General features: G+C 47.1%; 3 protein-coding genes across 5 annotated transcripts; all 3 read right to left on the bottom strand.

Annotated features, from left to right (window-relative positions):
* Window positions 1–276: 276 nt before the first annotated feature.
* LOC124054753 lies at window positions 277–2294 on the bottom strand. The gene is made up of 6 exons (XM_046381116.1): window positions 2127–2294; window positions 1930–1979; window positions 1465–1812; window positions 1286–1360; window positions 934–1059; window positions 277–833 (listed from the first exon to the last, which is right to left on the bottom strand). Exons 2-6 carry the CDS (start codon window positions 1970–1972, stop codon window positions 790–792), a joined length of 636 nt encoding a protein of 211 aa, XP_046237072.1. The 5' UTR covers window positions 1973–1979; window positions 2127–2294; the 3' UTR covers window positions 277–789.
* Window positions 277–6097, bottom strand: LOC124054748. 3 transcript variants are annotated; one of them, XM_046381107.1, is made up of 8 exons: window positions 6001–6097; window positions 5288–5431; window positions 5088–5140; window positions 4620–4970; window positions 4419–4493; window positions 3939–4067; window positions 3627–3838; window positions 277–588 (listed from the first exon to the last, which is right to left on the bottom strand). In XM_046381107.1, exons 2-7 carry the CDS (start codon window positions 5332–5334, stop codon window positions 3672–3674), a joined length of 822 nt encoding a protein of 273 aa, XP_046237063.1. In that variant the 5' UTR covers window positions 5335–5431; window positions 6001–6097; the 3' UTR covers window positions 277–588; window positions 3627–3671. The 3 variants fall into 3 exon arrangements, with proteins under 3 accessions (XP_046237063.1, XP_046237065.1, XP_046237064.1); XM_046381109.1 differs by lacking the exon at window positions 5288–5431 and having other exon boundaries at window positions 6001–6078; XM_046381108.1 differs by lacking the exon at window positions 277–588 and having other exon boundaries at window positions 3436–3838.
* A 936-nt stretch (window positions 6098–7033) lies between these two features.
* Window positions 7034–17989, bottom strand: LOC124054706 (GRB2-associated-binding protein 1-like). The gene is made up of 13 exons (XM_046381025.1): window positions 17489–17989; window positions 13400–13528; window positions 13151–13316; window positions 12487–12670; window positions 11299–11969; window positions 10856–10938; window positions 10647–10756; window positions 10243–10532; window positions 9296–9367; window positions 8535–8631; window positions 8001–8130; window positions 7746–7883; window positions 7034–7562 (listed from the first exon to the last, which is right to left on the bottom strand). Exons 1-13 carry the CDS (start codon window positions 17561–17563, stop codon window positions 7383–7385), a joined length of 2325 nt encoding a protein of 774 aa, XP_046236981.1. The 5' UTR covers window positions 17564–17989; the 3' UTR covers window positions 7034–7382.
* Window positions 17990–22899: the final 4910 nt, after the last annotated feature.

Raw genomic sequence — 22899 nt, 5'->3', positions numbered from 1 at the left:
CTCAGCACCATCCAAAGCACTCAGGACCACACGTCTCACGGTTCTGCTCAAAGTCACCTTGGACCTCCAAAGTCCAATCGGGTCGTCTGAGAGTCCAGCAGGACGTTTGTGCTCCGTTTGAAGAAAGTCCTGAGATTCTGCAGTCATGTGACGGGGACAGACAGCTTCATCACCAGCATGGAGGAACAGAAGACATCAACACTTCAATAAGAGCTTAACATGTGGTGACGGCTGCTACGGGTTTATGTCCCACAAACACTCTCAAGGATTCAAGGATTCAAGGATTCAAGGAGCTTTACTGTCCTTTCACACATGTAGAAACATGAGTCGGAACCAAATTAGTTTCTCTGGTCCTGGAATAAGCTCAATAACCTACAAAATACTTAATGCTATAAATATAAAACAACACTATATAAATATAGAAACAATCAGAATGAAAAAGAAGATATAAACAGTGAACAGGGATGGCAACAATATTCACAGTGGCACTGCGGTATTGTGGAAATGAAATGAGTTGTGCAAAGTTCAAGCTCATATGGCAAAAAGAAAGAAAAAGACAACAGAATACAAATAAACAGTATTTTCAATGTCCTCAGGATATAAAGCAGTAAAGCAGTTTGAAAAATGCTCATATGGAGCACAAGTTTGTTTCAGTGCAGTGAAGAATCATCTTGGAGAAACCATCAATGTGCTCCTCATCTTTCATGGGGGCTCGAGGGTCAGGTCCTGAAGTCCTGAACCGTTTGGAACCTGGATCACATGTGGATGTGTGCCTGACTTGTTGTTGATCTATTTCAGGGGCCCACTGAGGGACTGCGCATCCTGGTCTTGAGCTGTGTGATGGACAGGAGACAAACGTCAGTACAGACAAATCAGAAAACACTAAACATTTCCATTTAAGACAACAGGAAGAGCGAATAGACCCTGTGTTACCTCGAGAAGCTTGAGTAGAGCACCTTCTCAGATAAACTTTATGACCAACAAAGACAGCAACCAAAACCACAGCACAAACAGCCATCAGGTACCCTATGAGCTCCGTCTTTGACCCTCCTGGTTTACCTGCATAAAGAGAGAGAAACATCAGCTTTGTCTCCAGTTTTGCCCAGTGGCCACTCGCAGTACTGCAATGGAAATTTCCCGTTTCCCCATAGACCACTTTGAGATAAGAGATGTCTGTAAACTGCAAACAAGGTCTGCTCTGACATCTTTGGGTCCAATGTGATCTGCAGTTTTATTATATTGTTATTGTGGGTAACCATGGTAACAGCTCCTCTCAATGACGTACCTTCAGGTAACTTTGGTGTGTTGAGGGACACGTCGCTGTTGGCTCCACGATGGGACACGTTCAAGACAAACATCTCTGTGGGGGACATCAGCAGGTGATTAGGTTCATGTCTCTGCAGTCTGGGTGGAGGTGAGACATCCACACACACACACTCCTCATGTCCTGCTCCATCAGCTTACCGGTGGTCTTCAGCCTCCATCTATCCTCCTTCCCGTTGTAATCAGCAGCCAGATCACACCTGTAATCTCCCGAGTCTTCAGCTGTGACTCTGGACACGTGAAGTCGGACTCGTCCTCGTCTCAGGGCGTCTCCGTCACAGAGCACCCGTCCTGCAAACTGCTGATGCTGAGACTCTGGGAGCTCAGCACCGTCAATCATTTGATACAAAACCTTCAGAGGCTTCGACAGCAGGAGGCAAACGATGTTGGCGAGAGACAAGTCGGTTTGGTCATGACTGTCCAATGTGACGGTGATGTTGTCGTCCTCCAGCCGATAGACAGTAGGAAACATTTTCACAGCTAATATCCCTGCAGATGAGAGAGGGGACAAAGAGGGACATCATGAGGAGTTGAGACGTCGAGCTTTTAGCTCCAGCAGACACTCGAACAACCAGCAGATTAACAGAAGATGAAGACGGCTGTTACCACAGACTGAGGCTGTGAGGACGACCAGCAGAACCCAGACCATCCTGTCCCTGTCGGAGAGGACACACTTTTATTAGAGGACAGATTAGACCACCAGCAGCAGGAGTACGATCATCTTTAAGGTCTGTGATGTTCAGCAAAAACAACATTAAAGCAGTTTCAGTGCAAATTGACTGCAGCTGGTGAGAAAGTCCCACCTGATGGTGTGTCGGTCAGGTCCTCCCAGAAACCATAGACTCCTCGTGTGAATGTGAATGTGAATGTGAATGGCTGAGGACGGGCAGGTGAGAGCTCAGGTGTCCTGCTGTCCAACTTGTTCGGTGCATTTCAGGTGTCTCAAAGTGAGCTGGAAAGGAAACGTAGGATCACTCAAAGCTCTGAAGACTCCAACCTGATGGACCCAAACGGTTCCTGACTTTTTAGCTTTAAAACTGTGACCTGTTTACTGTGTATATGAATCACCTTTTTGTCCCTGTGAGTGTTTTTATTGCCTCTTGAATTTATATCAACAATCAGCTTCTTAATGAAATAAAAGTCACAGCCAGGAGACTCTTGTCTGTCCGTGTGCCATCAGTGACGTCTTTTCATGGTTTATCAGCAGTGAGGTTTGTGGTTGGGGAGGCACTGACAGCAGGATGTAGTTTTGAAGTGGGCACCAGTTTCCTTGGACAGTGTTAGTATGTACTCCACTTATAGTGTGTTTAAAAACACACCTGTGATAAACAGTCTGATGCTCGTAACATGTGGGCATGTCTCTGCAGCCTCCACCTGTCGGTTCATATTATTGATCCTGCTACTACATATCTTTGTATGATTTCCATGAGTGTTGCTCAGTCCCTTTGTTGAAACATCTGTCTCGGCACATCTGGTTTATTTGCTTCATTTGCTTCTTCAGTTTGGTGCACTCAATAGGCAAGAAACAGGCAATAGATTCCAATGGTGTTGAATCAAATGAATCAATTTATAAAAATAAAAAGTCCTTTTGTCCACCTGTTCAGGAAGGTTTTGACAAAAACAGACCGTTTCAGTTTGCATTTCGACCACGTAAAAACTGTGGCCCAACATGTTTTAGAAACGGACAAGCCAGCGAAGAAAACAGTGAAGTGGAGGCTCAGGTCGTCACTGCTTTCACTTCCGAAAGTGTAAACCTCGTACTAAACTCAGGCTCACTATCGCCCCCGTGTGTGAGGCAGATGTACTGCCGGCCTCACTGAAAGCTTTTCCTTGTGGATTTTGTCTGATCAACAAGACTTAAATATCACACACACACCTGAAATACATTACTGAACACTATGGCGATTGACACGCATAACAAAAATGTCTTCAAGCAGGTTGTTGGAAACATGCAGAGAAATGGGAACAAGCACGCGCTCAGGGATTGCGAAATCTCGACACGCCTCGGGGCAGAGGTAGTACGTTGAGTTAAGTATGATTCAGCGATTTTGACTATAAAAATGATCAAAACTTGTCGGAACCGAAATTACATTAAAGCACAGGCCAGTGGAAAAATATTAACACTGATTTTATTTCATTAATCGTTTTTCTGTCCCCTGACTGCATGTCCTCACTTATCAGTTATCACTTAGTTTTCACCGTGTAGTTAGCATGTGGCTTCCGGAAGACGTGAAGTTCATATGCCAAAAAGAAAGAAAAAGAAAGAAAAAGACAACAGAATACAAATAAACAGTATTTTCAATGTCCTCAGGAGCAGTTTGAAAAGTTTGTTTCAGTGCAGTGAAGAATCATCTTGGAGAAACCATCAAAGTGCTCCTCATGTTTGATGGGGGTTTGAGGGTCAGGTTCTGAAGTCCTGAACCGTTTGGAACCTGGATCACATGTGGATGTGTGCCTGACTTGTTGTTGATCTGTTTCAGGGGCTCACTGAGGGACTGAACATCCTGGTCTTGAGCTGTGTGATGGACAGGAGACCAACGTCAGTACAGACAAATCAGAAAACACTAAACATTTCCATTTAAGACAACAGGAAGAGCGAATAGACCCTGTGTTACCTCGAGAAGCTTGAGCTGAGCGCCTTCTCAGATAAACTTGATGACCAACAAGGGCAGAAACCAAAACCACAACACCAACAGCCAACATCAGGTACACTATGAGCTCCGTCTTTGACCATCCTGATTCACCTGCATGAAGAGAGAGAAACATCAGCTTTGTCTCCAGTTTTGCCCAGTGGCCACTCGCAGTACTGAAATGGAAATTTCCTGTTTCCCCATAGACCACTATGAGATGAGAGACGTCTGCAAACTGCAAACAAGGTCTGCTCTGACTTTTCTATTACGAATGACATATTCTTATGTTTGTAAAACCTTCCTCGAGTCAAGAAAAGAAATTTGAAACCTGTGAGGGACAAGAGACAACAGGTGAGCAGCTCTCATTGGACTGAACTGGCTCCAGCTTTGGGTCCAATCTGGTCTGCAATTTTATTATATTATTATTGTGGGTAACCATGGTAACAGCTCCTCTCAATGACGTACCTTCAGGTGACTTTGGTGTGTTGAGGGACACGTCGCTGTTGGCTCCACGATGGGACACGTTCAAGGCAAACATCTCTGTGGGGGACATCAGCAGGTGATTAGGTTCATGTCTCTGCAGTCTGGGTGGAGGTGAGACATCCACACACACACACACACACACACACACACACACACTCCTCATGTCCTGCTCCATCAGCTTACCGGTGGTCTTCAGCCTCCATCTCCTCTCCTTCCTGTCGTAATCAGCAGCCAGATCACACCTGTAATCACCTGAGTCTTCAGCTGTGACTCTGGACACGTGAAGTTGGACTCGTCCTCGTCTCAGGGCGTCTCCGTCACAGAGCACCCGTCCTGCAAACTGCTGATGCTGAGACTCTGGGACCTCAGCACCACCAATCGTTTGATACAAAACCTTCAGAGGCTTCGATTGCAGGAGGCAAATGATGTTGGCGAGAGACAAGTCGGTTTGGTTGTGACTGTCCAATGTGACGGTGATGTTGTCGTCCTCCTCCGCCTGATACACGGTGGGAGTCTTTCTCTCAGCAAACATCCCTGCAGACGAGAGAGGGAACAATGAGGGACATCATGTGGAGTTGAGACGTCGAGCTTTTAGCTCCAGCAGACACTCGAACAACCAGCAGATTAACAGAAGATGAAGACGGCTGTTACCACAGACTGAGGCTGTGAGGACGACCAGCAGAAGGACCCAGACCATCCTGTCCCTGTCGGAGAGGACACACTTTTATTAGAGGACAGATTAGACCACCAGCAGCAGGAGTACGATCATCTTTAAGGTCTGTGATGTTCAGCAAAAACAACATTAAATCAGTTTCAGTGCAAATTTACTCCAGCTGGTAAGAAAGTCCCACCTGATGGTGTGTCGGTCAGGTCCTCCCAGTAACCATAGACTCCTCATGTGAATGTGAATGTGAATGGCTGAGGACGGGCAGGTGAGAGTTCAGGTGTCCTGCTGTCCAACTTGTTTCGGTGCATTTCAGGTGTCTCAAAGTGAGCTGGAAAGGAAACGTAGGATCACTCAAAGCTCTGAAGACTCCAACCTGATGGACCCAAACGGTTCCTGACTTTTTAGCTTTTAAACTGTGACCTTTTTGTCCCTGTGAGTGTTTTTATTGCCTGTTGAATTTACATCAACAATCAGCTTCTTAATGAAATAAAAGTCACAGCCAGGAGACTCTTGTCTGTCCGTGTGCCATCAGTGACGTCTTTTCATGGCTTATCAGTTATCACTTTGTTTTCACTGCGTAGCTCACTTCGCTGAGCTAAAGCCGGAAGTAGTTTGCGTCAGCCTCAGAACAAAGCGTGACGTCACGTCATGTGACGTGTGTGTGTGTTATATTCACAAAACCTTTAAGCCTTTTAAAGCAGTCACCCAAACACAGAAGAAACTCGACCATCCCTGAAGCCTCAGGCTGAACTCGTCTGTTACCGACACACACCGACTGACATCTTCACAACATGAACAAACTGCTGGTTCACAAAGACCACCGCACAAACCAGACGATCTTTGGCGTTTCTGCTCATAATCACAGTAAATGAACAGTAACAGGACGAGTTGGTTTACCTTCAGCAGGAGTGCGGACCAAAAGCAGCCGACAGATGAGGAAGAACCGCTTCTGAGGGATCAGAGGTGCTGCAGAGTTAAACTGCGTGGTGAGAGGAAACAGCTTGCTACTTTGTAACATTTGCAACATCCTGTGCGAAAGTATTGAGACACCCGCCCATCACACCAACAGACTTTAACGACGTCTCATTGTAAACACACAGACAGCTTTGCAGCTCTAACAGCTTCCACTCTTCTGTGAAGGCTTTCCACAACATGTTGGAGTGTTTCTGTGGGAATTTGTGCCCATTCATGCAGTAGAGCATTTGTGAGGTCACACACTGATGTTGGACCAAAAGGCCTGGCTCACAATCTCCGTTCCAGTTCATCCCAAAGGTGTTGGATGGGGTTGAGGTCAGGGCTCTGTGTGGGCCAGTCAAGTTCTTCCACACCAAACTCATCCAACCATGTCTTTATGGAGCTTTGCTTTGTGCACTGGGGCACAGTCATGCTGGAATAGAAAAGGGCCTTCAACAAACTGTTGCCACAAAGTGTTCAGCTTTACAAAGCCTCCTCAGAGGGGGATCCTAAAGGGGGGATAATCAGGGTCTCACTCCCATCCTTCATGGTTTGTCCTGTTTTCTCTCATGGACTTAAAAAAATCTTTTATCTTTTATTCCCCTAAAGTTGTCTGTCTTGAATTTAATTGAAAGAATTTCCATCCCCTGTGACATGAAGTGAAATTAATCAAATCATCTCCTGTGTGACCTGACATGTTGATCCTTCATCAGTTTTGACCTGATGGTGACCAGATTTAAGTCTTGACTTGGACTTGGCCTGACTTAAAGGACTTAAAGGACTCAGGACAAAAGGCCTGTCCACGCAGCTTTGTTAAATTCTGATTTGTTGTGCATCCAGAGACCTGATACCAGACTTGAAATCTGCTCATGAACTCGGTTGTCCCTCTGGTGGTCACATGAGGAACTGCAGTTTAATTTACTCCAACACGAGCCTGCTTGAAAAACCAATAAAAAACCACACCAGAAGCCTGAAGTCTGATGCGTGGAGTTTATTTATCTGTTCACTACTCAACAGTCAGTCACTATAATCACATTTTCCCTCACAGAATCAGTGAAGTTATTCAGCAGTAACTTTACATCCATCATGTGGTCACATTGGATTTGCTGGGATGATTACACAAAAGTCTTTCTGATTTGTTGATCATCAGAACATCTGATTTGTCCCACAGTCGTCGTTTTCACTATTTCAGCAGGAAACACACACACACAAAAGTCAGCTCATAACACACACACTTGGGTTGTCAAGTCGAGTGTGAACGTTTTATTCCTGACGTGTAAAGAATTGATGACTTTGAATCAAACTCTGCTCGTGTTTGTGCATTGCTAGCTTTTCTCCTTCTCCGTGGACATCCTCCCATCATGCCATGCTTCTCTGGTGTTCCTCAGGGCCTTGGTCCTCTTGGGGTCCACCACCACGTAGTCCACACGTGTACGGCCGCCTCGAGCACGGTCCTCGCCTGCTCCGGTCTGCTCGCCGCCGCCGCCTTCTGCTGTGCAGCGTTTCTGGTTATGGTGTGAAAATGTGTTTTTATTAGATGTGATTAATAGACTGATTGATCCTCCACAGCTCTGAGGCAGCCAGTGACAGAGCAGCTGTGTGTTGGCTTGGCGCCCTCTAGTGGCTGATCTTCTGATGCACGTGCTCATTTCTTCCTGTTACTGAAAAACAAGAAGAAAACGTGTCACCTGTCTTGTTGGAGTCGATCGCCCAGTGTGGAGGTCCAGGTCCAGGTACTCCACCTGTTTGTCACCTCTGGCTCGCCGTAGCAACGGGCTGCTGCTGACTCCGCCCTCTGACGCCCGGTGCAGCATCAGCCTCAGAGACTGTACGCACACACACACACACACACACACACACACACACACACACACACACACAGAGTACGGTTAAGCATATCTGTGAAGGAAACAAGAACAGGAAGGAAGGAAGTGGTGCTGTACCTGCTCCCCGGCGCTGAAGCTCAAGTTTGAGGTCGTCATGGCGACGTAGCTGTCATCGGCCTCATCAGAATCAGAGGAGGGGGAGGAGCTGTGAGCAGAGGTCGGCCTGACTGACCGGCGAGTGGACAGACTGATGCACACACACACACACACACACACACACACACACACACACACACACCACACACACAAACAGATCAGACATCAGGAGTTTGTGTCTCCATCTTTTCATTCAGTCAAGAAGTCTGATGATGTTTGGTACAGAAACGACTAATAAATTAGTTGATGAGCTGAGTGACAGTATCACTATAGGGAAATGCTCAAGTAAAGTACCTCAAAATTGTACTTCAGTACAGTATTTGAATAATCATACTCAGATTCTATTGCTTCTACGTCTTTCCCTCCACCTGCTGCTGGTGTTAGCTTTAACCACCTGCAGTTCTGCTTCAGCGCCACTGGAGGGCAGCAGAGTAAACCGAATGAACCTGCTCAGATACTCACCCTGTACGCCACATCACGCACTCACTGACTTACTCTCGTGTGAAGGTCCGGGTGACAGGTGAGCGGACAGGAGGCGGGACTTCCTGCCAGTCCTGCTGCACTGGAGTGATGTCCAGAGGAGCTGGTTTCACTGGGAGGGAGAGACAAGGCTTTAAGACAATGTTGTTCAGTCATATGGTTAAGGTGGTGAATATGAAGACATATTGAAAAGGTTTGGACTCAGATACAAAATGGGGCCAACGTGTCTTCATCTGACTTCAGTTAAGCCTCCTTGTTTCTCACTGCTCTACTGTTTCTGTGGCTGAAACTGAAATACTGACGGGCGGTTTGACAATAAAAGCTCTTTACAGGAAGTGAGGTCTCAAATGAAACGCGTGGCAGAATGAGCTGCCAAACTGTGGACCTTTGCTAATATTTAATGTGAAAGCCTCCACAGGCCACAGCTCTCCACATGTGGCCTTCATGACCTCGAACTGCTGCCGCGTTGAGCAAAGTGGGAGCAGGTAAATAATTAAAACCAAAAAGAGGCTGAAGGGGAACGAGAGAGAGAGACGAGGAACAACTAACGGAGAGAGAAGAAGAAGAAGAAGAAGAGAAGAGAAACGCTCGACTGTTTGAGGAACAGAAAGAGCCTCAAGCTTTAAATGTAAGCGGAAATGACAAAAAACAGGAATTATAATCGTGGCAGAAAGCAAACCACAAACCAATCAGCATGATCAGAGTCTTCAATCAAACCAAAGGGGCGTATGGCCGACGTCGTCGTCCATCTTAGTTGGGTCGTCTTGTTTGTTTACCTCGTGTTTTGTGTGTCGGCTCTCCTGCGGTCTGGATGTCCGCTCGCTCTGCAGGCTGACTGGCTGAAACTCCTGCAGCGACACACAACATCAACCACAAACTAAAGCAAAGTCACACCAGGGTCTGGGACGGATGCTGGATTCTGATTGGCTGCAGGGTGTCCAATTCCTGGACACCTCGTTGTCTCTTATCTAATGTGCAGAATTTAGATTTTTAAGACTCACGAACAGTTTGTGGCCACAGTTAAAACACTGAGACGCTAATATAGCATCACTGTGACCTCCAGCTCGAAGGTTTCCACTCAGGTTTAGATCGAAAAGGTCAGATTTTTCATACACTATATAGACAAAAGTATCCAGACACCCCTCTTCATGGGTCTGTTCCTCAGGGTTTGTTCTCGGCCCCTGACCTCCAGTGAAGGGAAATCTTAATGCTTCAGCATACCAAGACATTTTGGACAATGCTATGCTTCCAACTTTGTGGCAACAGTTTGTTGAAGGCCCTTTTCTATTCCAGCATGACTGTGCCCCAGTGCACAAAGCAAAGCTCCATAAAGACATGGTTGGATGAGTTTGGTGTGGAAGAACTTGACTGGCCCACACAGAGCCCTGACCTCAACCCCATCCAACACCTTTGGGATGAACTGGAACGGAGATTGTGAGCCAGGCCTTTTGGTCCAACATCAGTGTCAGATCTAAATCCTGCCCGGAGTGTGCAGAGCTGAACACCTGCACCTCCTTCGTGTACATTCAATATTTATTTCTCTGCATTATTAATGTTGTTTATGGTTCACAGAAACACGTGACTTGGCATGTTGCCGTTGGTCTTCGTGAAGTGATGGTCTCTTGTCAGAAAACAGTTTGGGTTATATTTTAAACATTACAGTGAGACTGTGACCGACTGAGTGATGGCCGTGGACGGCGACCAGCTGTGAGCGCTCACCCACCTCTGCGCTGTGGCTTCAGGTTGCGGTGGATTGGAGGCGGGAGGGCTGCCGTCTCAGCAATGATGGTCACGGTGCTCCTCCTGAGCGGCGGGGTGAGGGGAGCGACGGGAGTCAGGCTGGAGTTACGGAAACCCATGTGGGCAGGCGGGGGGACCTGCCTCCCCAAGGACGCCAGGTCACCCGCGGAGGGGGAGGGATGAGGAGGGAGGGAATGGGGGAGGGGGGTCATGGCGACGTAGTTGGCGTCCTGGAGCTGGACAGACAAGTCAGAGGGAGGAGGAGGAGGCACCCTGGAACAAGAGAAGAAGAGACTAAAGACTGAGGGATTCAAAACATCCATCCGGCTTTTAATTCAAACCAGGACGAAATTCTTTTAAAACGAATGATGGCGTGAGTCGACTGACCTCGGCGCCACAGGAGGCTCAGTGGTGGCGGCACTCATGGGGACGTAGTTTTCATCCACGTCGTCGTCTTCGGAGCAAACGCTCCCCAGAGGCACCATGCCTTTATTAAACTGAGAGAGGGAGACGGAAAGACGGTTACAGGGATGACGGAGCAGCACGCGTTTGTATCGCGCTCGGCGTATTTCTGTTTCAGAAAAGTCTGAACTCACAAAGTAAGTGTTGAAGCTCTCGCTGAACTCAAACATGCTCGCTCTGTCAGACAGAGACCGAGGGACGTGGAAAGACTCACAACCTGAAACACAGGGCGCACACAGACCGATAAACCACCCGGTGGGACGATCCCAGTCTGTACGCTCAGCCAAGCCAAGCTAAGCTAAGCTAAGCTACGCTATCTGCTAGTCCTAAAGAACATTTTAGAGCAGCTCAGATGTGTCGGTTGTCGAACATTTTTACCAACAGGCAACAGATCTGCCTGAAAAAACTGGGTCAAAGTTCTCGTCTTATTAATGAAGCTAATGAATTCATTCATGGCCCAAACAGGCACAAACAGGGTTTAATCCATCACAGTAAAGCCGCTTTGCTTTGCTTGGCTAACGGTGACCATGCAACTTTCATCATGACCTTAAATGGAAGCTGGGCCGACTGTTCTCACCTGTCTGTGCGTGTCCAGGTATAGTGACAGTGTTACTCCTCGGCAGAACTGCTCCTCCTCCTCCTCCTCCTCCCTCCACACATCCGTCCTTCCTCTCCGGCTCAGAGGAGGAGGATCGAGGGGGCGTCCCCACAGCTGAGTTCTCTCCCTGGGCTGCCAAGGTCAGGGGCTTCGGCGGCCGTGGAGGAGGAGTCGGGGTGGAGGCGTCGAGCTCGCTCAGTGAGTCCACGCTAGGGGTCGAAGACGGACGGCGAGGGGGTCGTGGCTGCGGGGTGGACGCCGGGCGAGGGATCTGGTAACCACTGGTGTTGTATGACAGCGTACTCGAGTGTGGGTCATCAGTGAGGGGTATCGCCACGGGTCGCAGGTGGAAATCCAGCGAGTGCTTCCTGGGATGAGGGGACGGGTGACAGCGGGGTCTGCCGCCGCCTCGTTTCTGGGGGTCAGAGGTGACGCTGGCGTCCAGAGACTGACTGAGAGGGCCTTTCATGGCGGCGACTGTCCACGGGGTCGTCCTGTAGCCCGACGAAGAGGAAGATTGAGGCGAGAGGCTGTTGGGAAGGAGGGACGGAGAGGAGGAAGAGGAGGAGGAGGAGGAGGTGGCGGAGGGGGGAGGGTACAGGTTGTCGTTGTAGTCGGTTTCGAGAGAGGTGGAGGAACCCGAAGGAGGCCTGGAGACAAAGCGGCACCAAAACAAGTGAGCTGAATCAGGATTTTGACAAGAGAATCAAAAAAATGTTTCCAGCGAGGGGAGAAAACGGCTTTTATTGTGTTGAAGTGAAGTGAAGTCGAGCCTTTCAGAAACGCGTGGGTGTGATCCAGGCTAAGATAAACCTCTAATCCCCTTCCTGAGATTCAACATGTCTGAACGTGCGACTCTGACTGTTAGTCCGGTGGATTTAGCCTCTGATGGTTGTCTTTACTCTGAACCAAAGGGGAAAAGTTTACGTTCGCTTCACTTCAGCTGATGGTTCACTCAAAAGGAAGCCAACGTTCCCATCGAAACTCATGACTTGCACGCTGTTTTACTTATTTATAATTCTGCACTTCCTGTTTGCAAGACCCGAATCTCAAAATCTGTTTATCTGAGCTTCAACTTTCAACACAACTGCTGTTTGTCCTGATCTTTTCCTGACGTCTGAGGACTCACCAAAGTTTCCAGTTTCTGTGGTCGTGAGGGGACCTTACCTGATGTGGCTCTGGCAGTGGGACAGCCACAGGTAATCTTCTTCGCCGCTGCCAGCCTGCCCCGGGTTCTTCACCCTCACTGGATCATAGGGGGGTGGGACTGACCCTGTTGCCGTGGCGATGGTGGCGGTGCCACTGGTTGGCGTGATGGAGGACGAGCCAGGCGCACGAGGTCTCTCTGGAACTGAAAAATCAGCCGAAATGAGAATCAGAATGTGTTACGTGTCATATGCTATTTGTTGCATATCACAGCGCCCCCTGTGGGCCAGACCGTATCAGCCTTTGCGTCCGCACTATAAGTCACTGTTATCAGTATCCAAAAGTTACCAAAACAAAACAAAACACGAGTTATAAGACTGAATACAGAATGACTCACGGCCGTATTTAAAGTCTTAGCTGAACACAACAAGACGAAGTTGAAATGACTGTACAAGGCAAAGCTCACACACAATACCAGATTTTAGCTTTTCAAATATTTTACCATGAACACATGTGAGTCACACACACACACACACACGTCTTTCTCTGCATGTTCCCTCTCTTCTCTCCTCCCACTGCTTTTCACACTGACTCAGCCCACAGCCCACACACACACACTCATTTCAAATGCAACGTCAGAAAGGTGCGAGGGATAATTTTGGTTCCTCCGTCTGATCCGACTCACCGTCGTCGGTCGGGTTGAAGCCGCACAGCAGGCAGATGGAGGAAACCCAGCGGTTCATGTCCTCCTCGGACTCGGCCACCAGGTACCAGACCCTCTCCTCCGTCTTCAGGTCGAAGACGAAGCTGCTCTCCAGCTCCTTCTTGGTGAACGACAGGCCAGCATCCACCTGGAGGCGGAGGAGGGGATGCAGTGAGGGAACAGAGGCAGCCCTCCTTCACTCTGCACTTCCAAAAGTGTCTGTCTGCTTACCTGTTCGCACAGGTTCAGGTTGATGGTCCTGATTGGCCGGCGGGACTGCTGGTTCTTGTAGTACTGCAGGACGTCCGGCTCGCCGCTCAGCCGACCGCTTCGCAGCACGAACCAACGCCTCTTCCACGCCTGCAGGGGGCGCGAGACAACGACCGAGACAACAGGAGAAACGGGTTCAAAGACTAAAAGACTAAAAGCTCTGGACCCCTCAGTATCAAAGTGTTTCACTGTCCTGATTGGATGATCCCCTTATGATCGTTCTCATAAATGAACCTCTGACCTTCCCTCTTGCGCCCCCATCAGGACAAAATTAAACCTGTTTTCATATTCTGCAGTTGAACGTTGAAGAACAGAAAAGAGGACAGAAAACAGGATGAACCCTTTCCATTTGCCTCTAGCGCCACCATCAGGTCAAAGTCACCAACAGCTCCAAACTTTACATTTGTGCTGCCGTAAATAAAAAATAGCATTTTATTCTTGTTGAGGTTTCAGTGACTGGAAGACTGCAGTCTGGAAGCGTAGAGATTATTGATTATAGGGTCAGTTTCCATGACGGTTTGGTTTCCTCCACGTTTCTCTCTCTGCTGCCTCTCTCCCATGTCGGAGGATTTACACTCCAGTGCATGTGAACATCACACACACACACACACACACACACACAGCTAAATGTTTGACACTTCTCTGAGGTTGTTGCCTTCATGCGCTGAGCATTCTGGGTAGAGTCCATCTCCCATGAGCGATCCACAGATGACACCTCATATTTCAAACATGACTCACCATCTGTGTGTGTGTGTGCGTGCGTGCGTGTGTGTGCGTGCGTGCGTGTGTGTGCCAAAGACACAGCCTGATTATTTAAAGGTGTGAAGTAATCTCAGTGTTTTTCTCTTTTCAAAGGAATCTAAAGAATTTGGATTTTCTACCTAACTTCCTCAAAGTCCTTTAAAACGCTGAGCTGGAGCTTCAGCGTGTGTGTGTGTGTGTGTGTGTGCATGTGTGTGCATGTGTGTGTGTGTGTGTGTGTGTGTGTGTTTCCACCAGTCCAATAAACCAAATCCATCTCTTCCGATCCCTCTTTAGTTGTGTTTCTCAACAAAAGCAGCGTGACTCCAGAGACACGCCTCCATGTGTTTGTGTTTGATCAAAGCACACAGCAATTAAACTGTGCAGTTTCCCCCCCGTTTTCTCTCCAAACACTGACAGGAAGAGGAAATCACTGAACAGGAAATGCCGGTAAGAGATGGCAGTAGATGTGTGTGTGTGTGTTTTGCTTGTCCCCCTCACTCTGTTTGATGGTCGGTCGTCTTCAGGCTGCTGGCCAAGCTAAAGCAGCAGGGTGGCAGCAACATGTATGAAAACATTTCTCTGTGCCTTCTAAACCAGGATCAGGACTGAGCTGCACCGGCTTCACGTTGTGTGTCAAGTCCTGCGTGACTCCAGCCTGTTTCAAACCGATTTACTAAATCAGTTTGCACCACACGCAAGGGGAATCTCACGATTTCACGCTATGAGATCACAAAGGTTCAAGGTTCACCTTTTCTAAGTGACGACACTGATGTTGGACCAAAAGGCCTGGCTCACAATCTCCGTTCCAGTTCATCCCAAAGGTGTTGGATGGGGTTGAGGTCAGGGCTCTGTGTGGGCCAGTCAAGTTCTTCCACACCAAACTCATCCAACCATGTCTTTATGGAGCTTTGACCTGAAAACCAGCCCCATAAAGAGGGGTGTCTGGATACTTTGGTCTATATAATGTATGTTTACAGCTGTGGCTAAAGTCTTACATGTTTCTTCCATTTGCACGAGTTAATATCAGCTGCCTGAATATCATGAGTCATAATAACAGCTTGTCCTTTGTCCTCTCTTCTGTCCGTTTGTTTGGTTTCCTCCTTTGACCTCTGACCTCGACAGGAAGAGGTCACAATGGAGCTAAAATAACACTTCCTCCATCCTGCCTCCAAACCAAAATTAACACCATAACTGAATAACAGATCCCCCCGCCGCTCAGTTCCTCGTCCACTCGTCGGATCCTCGTCTTCCCATCACATTCGACGCCAAGTTCTCAGTACGGCCAACACGTGACCACAGTTTCAGTTTGACAACAGTGACTGCAGACGCTGTGGCCTCCACCTTGTCTCCTATTATGGACGTTGTTTTCTCACCAAACCGAACGCCGCGGGGATACTTTTGGTCTGTCGCTGCTTTTTTTCTGTCAGCTACGTGCAGTCAGACTGACTGAGATGCGGGAACGCAGCAGCATCGCTACAACAAAGTTCAGACAGCTCGTATACGGGAAAAGATTTTATATGGATTACATAAACAAGTGGGTCCCAAAGTTTTAAGGCTTGTGTCCCCTCGAAATAAACCTACAGAGCCCGGTCTCGTTCCTACAGAGCTCATCTCGTTCCTTCGCTCCAACAGAGCCTGGTCTCGTTCCTACAGAGTCCGGTCTGGTTCCCATGGTGTGAAGTCCTGGCATTTTGGCATCTTTTGGAATGAAAAGAATGTTGTGCCAAAACCAAACCAGACCAATGCAAACATCTAACCTAACCTAACCACCGATTCCACATGCTCAACGAACCGAAAAGCCAACAGTGCGGGCTGACGAGTGCCAAAGGTGTGACAGATGCTCCTCGACGGCCCGGCGTTGGCCCTAACAGATGTCCTCGCACTGTGTGTGACCTTGTGTGTGACGTTTCTTAGCTGCACTCGAGGATGCAGACTGACTTTTCCTTCTTGGTTCTGTTCCCGTCCATGTGTGAGTGTGTTTTCCAGATACTCCAAACCTTCGGGGAGGCCCCCTCTTCCAACCAGCTGAGGGTGATTAGTTTATTACATAACACACACACACACACACACACACACACACACCTTTCGACAGAACGGGGAGTGTATGATGAGGTACACTCCGTGAACTCTGGCCCAGTACTTAACATGAGCACATGAGCACCGACTGAGCCTGCTGCAGCCATTATAGGGAGCTCTGTGTGTGTGTGTGTGTGTGTGTGTGTGTGTGTGTTGACAGTCGACACACAGCTGGCCAGACAGTGTGTGTGTGTACACACTGGGGTGTGTATACCATCATGGCTGAATGTATACACAGTGTGTACAATGGGCTGCGCCATTTGGAGCACTTCTTCTTCTTCTTCTTCTGCTTTCTCGTCTCTCTCCTTCTCTTCTTCTTCTCCTTCTCCTTAACATTTGGATTTTAGCTAATGAGGCTTGTGGATAACGAAGTCCTTGTAATCAGAACGGATTTTAGACTTTAGATTTTTCTTCAGATTTCAGAATTTATCTGCTCAGTTCTTTCAGCAAGCATTTGTTTGAGAGTCTGAACAGTAACTTTTCTTCTGCCCCATTTAGTCCTCCTTCACCCTCTGCTTTCAACACACACACACACACACTGAGAAAAGAAAGTGACAAGAGAACAGGAAGGGAAAGTAAATGAGTGAAAGGGACAGGGACAGAGAGCTACGTGAAAGAGACGACAGAGTAAAGGAAAAATATGGAGAGGGGAGAGGAGATTAGCTCAACTCACTGGCAAGGCATGCCAGATATGCAGTGTGAGTGTGAGCGTGTGTGTGTGTGTGTGTGTGTGTGTGTGTGTGTGTGTGTGTGTGTGTGTGTGTGTGTGTGTGAATAACTGCCTAAGCTGCTTCTTTACTGGTAAGCAAGCAGTGCTGCAGTTAGACAAACAGCAGCTTTTGCTTGACGGGAAACCCAATCACCCAATCAATCGATCAATCAATTAATCAATCAATCCATCTGATATGAAAGATGGAAGCACCTTCAGGAATTCTTGGGCCAACTCTCATTTTTCTATCACCCCAGAGGAATCCTGTTACGATGTTATCAAGTGCACCTACTGATGTGTTTTGTTGCTGCACATTATATTTTGGTTTCTGACTTTTAACACTTAAAGACTTTTAAAACACAAAAAGAGTGAAGCTGGACTGATGTGCGTTTAGGTGTTTAGGTCAGTGATGATCCTGACTCGGTGTGTGAGTGTGTCCTGTGTGTGTGTGTCAGCATCCAAACGACCTTTTAAAGGCATGTGGGACTTAATCAAACTTTCCTTTTCTTTGCAGTACTCACATATCGCCGCAGCTTTTTCTCTGGTGGGGATTTTCGCAGCCAGCCTTCGCAGACCACCTCCTCTGCTCCGCTCATCCTGATGCCAGCTGAGCAGACCTCCAATCAGACGAGCAGACCTCAATCAGACGAGCAGACCTCCAATCAGACGAGCAGACCTCCGCTCAGGTGTCAAAGCTGACAGACTTCCAGTGGGTTACTCAGCCAGTCAGACTGAACCGATCAGGTGTCAAGTCGGTCAGTTAGGCATCAGATGAGCTCAGATCTTTCAGTCAGGCTTCCGATCAGACGTGAAAACAGTCGATGTGGCTTCAGATCAATCACCCGTCCGTCAGATCTGATTTAATCAGTTCAGTTCAGAGCTGAAGCCGAGCTGCTGCTGCTGTTGTGATCAATCAGCTCAGGTCTGCTGGCTGATCGATCCACATCTCCTGCACTTCACATCCATGCAGGAAGGAGCTGCTCCTGTAAGGCTCTGAGTCACACCTCCTTCTGAGAAGGTTTCTACTTCCCAGCAGAGTCGCTCCTCCCTCCTCCCTCCTCCCTCCTCCCCCGTCCTCTCTCTCTCTCTCTCTCTCTCTCTCTGGTCGTGCGATAACCAAAGACAATGCCTCTGCTCGGACATTCCTTCTCTCCTCTCCTCCCACTTTTCCCTCCTCCTTCTCCTCACTCCTCCCCTTCTGCTTCTGTCCAGTACAACAGGAAACCAGGAAACACCCCCCCCCCACCCGTGGATATGTGTGAGGGAGTGTTACATGCTGTTCTTCAGAGGACATCTGAGGAAAGTAAAAGATGTTTTGGATTCAAAATGAAGCAGGAAGTTCATCTAAGACCTCAGCTTTCCGTTTGCTCAGAACGATCCTGTCAATGAGGGAACTTTTAGAAATAGAAAAAGTAGTTACACATCTCATGCCGTGTCATCGTACTGCTCCGTCAGAATAAGCTTGTACTGATATTTAACAATAATACAACATAACATTATTATACTAAAGTTGAGATGAGTTATTGAATTGATTGTTTGAATGATTCTGACCTCTCGAATGAGATTTCCTGAGATAAATGTAGAGATAAATCCTGACATCTAGTGGCCTTTTTGTAGTACTACAAGTCTGACTTGCAGGTCTACAGCAGGTGCCTTCTTTTCCCAGTTAGACAGAAACAAACTAAAAACTGCAAAAGAAATACATGAAATAAAAAACAAGCAGATGAACATCAGACACCAAACCATCTCCTGAGTCTCCTCACGAAAAACTGTCTTTTGTGTGCAGTTTTGACACGAAGTCCTTGCTGATGTGCACACCAAGGAGTTTAAAACAGGCGGCCTTCTCCGCCCCTGAGCCCTCCACTGTAAACAGGAGGCGTGACCTCCGCCCATACTGTTCCTGAAGTCAACAACCATCTCTGGCAACGTCACTGGAGGTGAAACCTACGATGGCAGTGTCGTCTGCAAACTTCAGGATGGCGTTAGAACTGTGCTTGGCCACACAGTCGTAGGTCATCAGGGCGTCGAAGACAGGGCTGAGAACACCTGTGCTCAGCGTCAGTGTGAAAGGTGAGGACCACCACCTGCAGTCTGTCCATCAGAAAGCTCACAATCCAGTTAGATATGGAGGAGTTTAGTCCCAGGATCCTGAGCTTTTGGATGAGCTGCACAGGCACAGTGGTGTCGTACGACGAGCTGTAATCAACAAACAGCATTCTCACATCGGCGTCCCTCAGGTCCAGGTGGGTTATCTGGACTCCTATATGCAAAGTGAAGAGGGTCTGAGGGGTCAGGGAGGAAGGCCGCTCAAAGCACTTCATTGAGGTTGTACTGAAGTTATATATTACTGGTCCAAATGGGTGGATGAGTTTATTGATGTTTTCGTTGTTGGGTCTGAGCTCGTGTTAGGGTTAGGGTTGTTCGCAGCACAGTTTGTGCTTTGGCCTTCCTGGAAAAAGAGAGTCGCATGAAAAAATTTGCCTGCACAAATTAACCATGTAAAAAGCATCATGAAGTCTGGTGTGGTTTTGCAACATGCAATAAACTCCTCCCATAGTCCTGCTTCCACCTTCCACACACACACTACAGTGTTAATTTACTGTATATGCGCACCAGACATCAGTTTTAAGCCATCGCTGACTCTGAGACTCCGCAGAAGGAAGCTGATTCTCCTGACGAGGTGGGTGTCCCTTCAGAATATCCGAACAAACTCTGGATGAGCTTCTGACCATCAGCGACTGAAGTAACAAGACCATATCATGTGAGTAGAATCCGTACTAATCCTGTTGATACGTTTTCATGTCAGTTTCTGCATGATGTCACCATTTCTCTGCTCATTTCCGTTGACTTTTTTCTCTCCATCTCTGCCCGTTTCACTCAGTCTCTGCCCACAGTTATGTCGGTCGACTCCACTACCTCCTCTACTTCCTCCCCTCCTCCTTCGCCCCCTATTTTGTCCTTCAGCGTAAATTTTGTCATGCACAGCTGCTCGAACTCCACAGTTGGCATTTTCAGTATCACCACCTTCACCATCATGACCATCCTCTTCCTCCTCCCTCTCTACATCTTCATCCTGTCCATGGGTCTCCAACGATGGCAGCAACAGGCCTCCAACACCACAATAAGTCACTCCGATGTCCTTACCTACCACATGGTCCTCATAGAGCTGCTGGGTGTCGTGGGGTCCACCCTCATGTGTTGTGGTCTCCGTGCTGATCTCCCACAAACAATAATGGTGGGTTACTTACTGTTAATCACAAGCCTATCTGGACAGGGATTCTTTCACATCCTGACCTGTGTGGAGCGCTACCTGGCCGTCGTTCACCCCATCACCTACCTGGGCCTGAGGAAGGCAAAAGGGATCAGAATCAGAAACGTCACCATTGGCTGTGCTTGGTTGATGTGTTTCGCAGCAACAGGCCTAATTTCCACTGACAACAGCTTGCTCATATTCATCTGCTATTATTGGATCACATCCATCAGCTTTGCTCTCATCTCTTTCTGCAGCCTCTCTGTTCTCTGTGTTCTGATTCGTCCAGGACCAGGGGAAAGGGGTGGGGACAGACGGCAGGTTGACCAATCAAAGCTGAGGGCGTTCTACACCATCACGGCCATACTGGGAGCGTTGGTGTTCAGGTTTGGGACCACTTTAGTTGCTGCTGCTCTGTATGTTTCAACAGTGCAGGTGGAGACTGAGAAGTGTGGGTTCTTGCTGTCTTTCGTCTGGTTCGGTCTGCCCAGCAGTCTGGTGTCACCTCTGCTCTTTCTACACCGAGCAGGAAAACTGCTGTGTTGTAAGAATCACGACCAGGATCGGGTTAGATCAGAGAGCGGTATGTAAGAACAGAAAACAAAAGGATCGTTTGGTGACATTTGGCCCATGAAGTTTGATCAGCCTCAGATAACACGACAGCCAGTTGCCATAGTTACAGCAAAGAACAGTGAGCAGCAGGCAGCATTAACTCTGGTGATACGCTGCCCTGATTTGTTTCGAGTAGCCTTTAGCATGTGGTGTACTTGTATCCTCATGTACGACCATGGCTTTGTGTACGAAACACAACTTCAGCGTGGTGCTTAGAATTCATTGACAGTTGGTTATTTTAAGATTACTAGCATTTGTAAATGTGTTTAAATGGAGCCCCAAATGTGCTTGCATGTTTTAAGGTCAGCTTTAGTAAAATTAACAATCTGACTGACAAAAAGCAGTCAGATTGTTTGGGTATTAAGAAAACAAGTGACACAGACAGACAGACAGACAGACAGGTGTTCTGCTCTGACTCACGCTGTTTGATTTGAAATTTGAATAAGCATCAGTTTAAAGTTTCAGCTCATTTGAGTCCTGTCAAACATCCACTTTAATGGACAGATGAGGAGAAAACAAGGACTTTTCTCAGCACCAGGGTTACTCTTAGTAACTAATAAAGAATCGTGTGAGTTGTTTGTTTGTGAACTGTAGTCTGATGGTGTGTGCATCTGATGAAAATCATTTTCACCAAAATATCAAAAATCTCCAGTGAAAAAACTTCCTTGTTTTAAACTTTAATGTGTCTGAAAATGTAAAAATAAACAAACCTGGAGATTTGTGGTTGCCAGGAAACATCAGCTGTATTTGTTCACTTATTCATTTATTTTCTGATGTGTGAATGGCTTTAAATGAGGGAATAAATGAAAGGCTCAAAGACACTTTGACACTGGCTGCACACAGACACATCTGAAAGTCATCATGCATTACATTTATTTATATGTGAGGCAAACTAAAGCTGCCAGTCAGAAGCGATGCCAAGTGATGGAGCAAAGTTTACTGGCTATACGGCATGCAAAAATAAGCCACAAACAATTAAACACACACGTCCAGACCCACACACAGATCAATAAATACAACACAGCCTCTCACAGTCCAGACACACCAGAGACAGAAGAGCAGAAAGATCAGAGTGTGAGAACCTGCAGACCAGGTGAGTTTATTTTATGTATTTAAGTGGTCAGCAGTTTTATCTCATGTTTGAAATTGACATATAATCAGAATAATTCATTGTTTTCTGTTTCATTGTTGAACATGCAGCATGACTGTACAAAATATGTTTTAACAACATAAAAACATTATAGTCTTTGTTTTTGTACTTGTGAGATGCTCAAAGGTTTTATTAGATATGATTTGATTTTGAAGAAGGAGCTCGTAGAGACATTATATGTCAGGTGTACCAAAGGTAAAATGACACATGATTCATTTCAGTATTTCACTGTCAAATTGAATTGTCTGTTGACTGCTGTGGGGACGCGTTCAAGTTCAGCCTTTTCTGCTGTGGTTTAAATTTGTTTATGAGCCTGAATTAGTCTCTATAAGTCAGCACTGTGATAAATTGTCAACCTGTGCAGGTGTACCTGCCTCTTGCTTGGTGTCAGCTGGGACACAAATAACTGATGATAGACTGAATAAAATTTTGAGGTGCTTGTACTTGAGGGTTTCCATTTTATTGATTCATTCAGTCAATTAAATTTGGAGTCAAATATTTATGTTTAACTTTACCACTTTTGATAGCTGCAGTTTCTAGTTACTTTGGGAACTTAGATTATCAATACAAAACATAAATCAGCTATTATCAACAGTTATTAGTGCCCAACGAATGACATCCCCATCAGCTAATTAGCTAACATTAGCATGTTGAGACGCTAACCTAAGATGGTGACCATGGTCAGCATTGCCAGCTAACTCAACATGACCACGTCAGCATTGTCACTGTAAGCATGTTAGCATGCTAACATTAGCATTTAGCTCAAAGCATCAATGTGCCAAAGTACATCCTCACAGATCTGATGATTCTCACACCACTTGTTCATGTTTTTCTCTCCATCCTTCCCTCTTTTTCGTTCTGTTTCTGCCTGTAGTTATGTCCATCAACTCCTCTTCCTCCTCCAATGCTTCCTTTCCTCC

Source organism: Scatophagus argus, chromosome 23 (assembly GCF_020382885.2).
Source record: "Scatophagus argus isolate fScaArg1 chromosome 23, fScaArg1.pri, whole genome shotgun sequence".
NCBI classification, from domain to species: Eukaryota; Metazoa; Chordata; class Actinopteri; family Scatophagidae; genus Scatophagus; species Scatophagus argus.
Note: the sequence above shows the minus strand (reverse complement) of the source record. Positions and strands in the feature narration are given on the sequence as shown.

Coding starts and splice junctions, on each gene's coding strand:
- LOC124054748 (XM_046381107.1), bottom strand. CDS start 5,334: ATGAGGAGTCTATGGTTACTGGGAGGACCTGACCGACACACCATCAG. Junction 4,494..4,619: donor ATGGAGGCTGAAGACCACCG/GTAAGCTGATGG, acceptor TGTCCCCCACAG/AGATGTTTGCCTTGAACGTG. Junction 4,068..4,418: donor CACACCAAAGTCACCTGAAG/GTACGTCATTGA, acceptor CTCTTCATGCAG/GTGAATCAGGATGGTCAAAG.
- LOC124054753 (XM_046381116.1), bottom strand. CDS start 1,972: ATGGTCTGGGTTCTGCTGGTCGTCCTCACAGCCTCAGTCTGTG. Junction 1,060..1,285: donor CACACCAAAGTTACCTGAAG/GTACGTCATTGA, acceptor CTCTTTATGCAG/GTAAACCAGGAGGGTCAAAG. Junction 834..933: donor CTCTACTCAAGCTTCTCGAG/GTAACACAGGGT, acceptor TCCATCACACAG/CTCAAGACCAGGATGCGCAG.
- LOC124054706 (XM_046381025.1), bottom strand. CDS start 17,563: ATGAGCGGAGCAGAGGAGGTGGTCTGCGAAGGCTGGCTGCGAAAATCC. Junction 11,970..12,486: donor CACTGCCAGAGCCACATCAG/GTAAGGTCCCCT, acceptor CTTTGTCTCCAG/GCCTCCTTCGGGTTCCTCCA. Junction 10,939..11,298: donor ACCTGGACACGCACAGACAG/GTGAGAACAGTC, acceptor CCTGTGTTTCAG/GTTGTGAGTCTTTCCACGTC.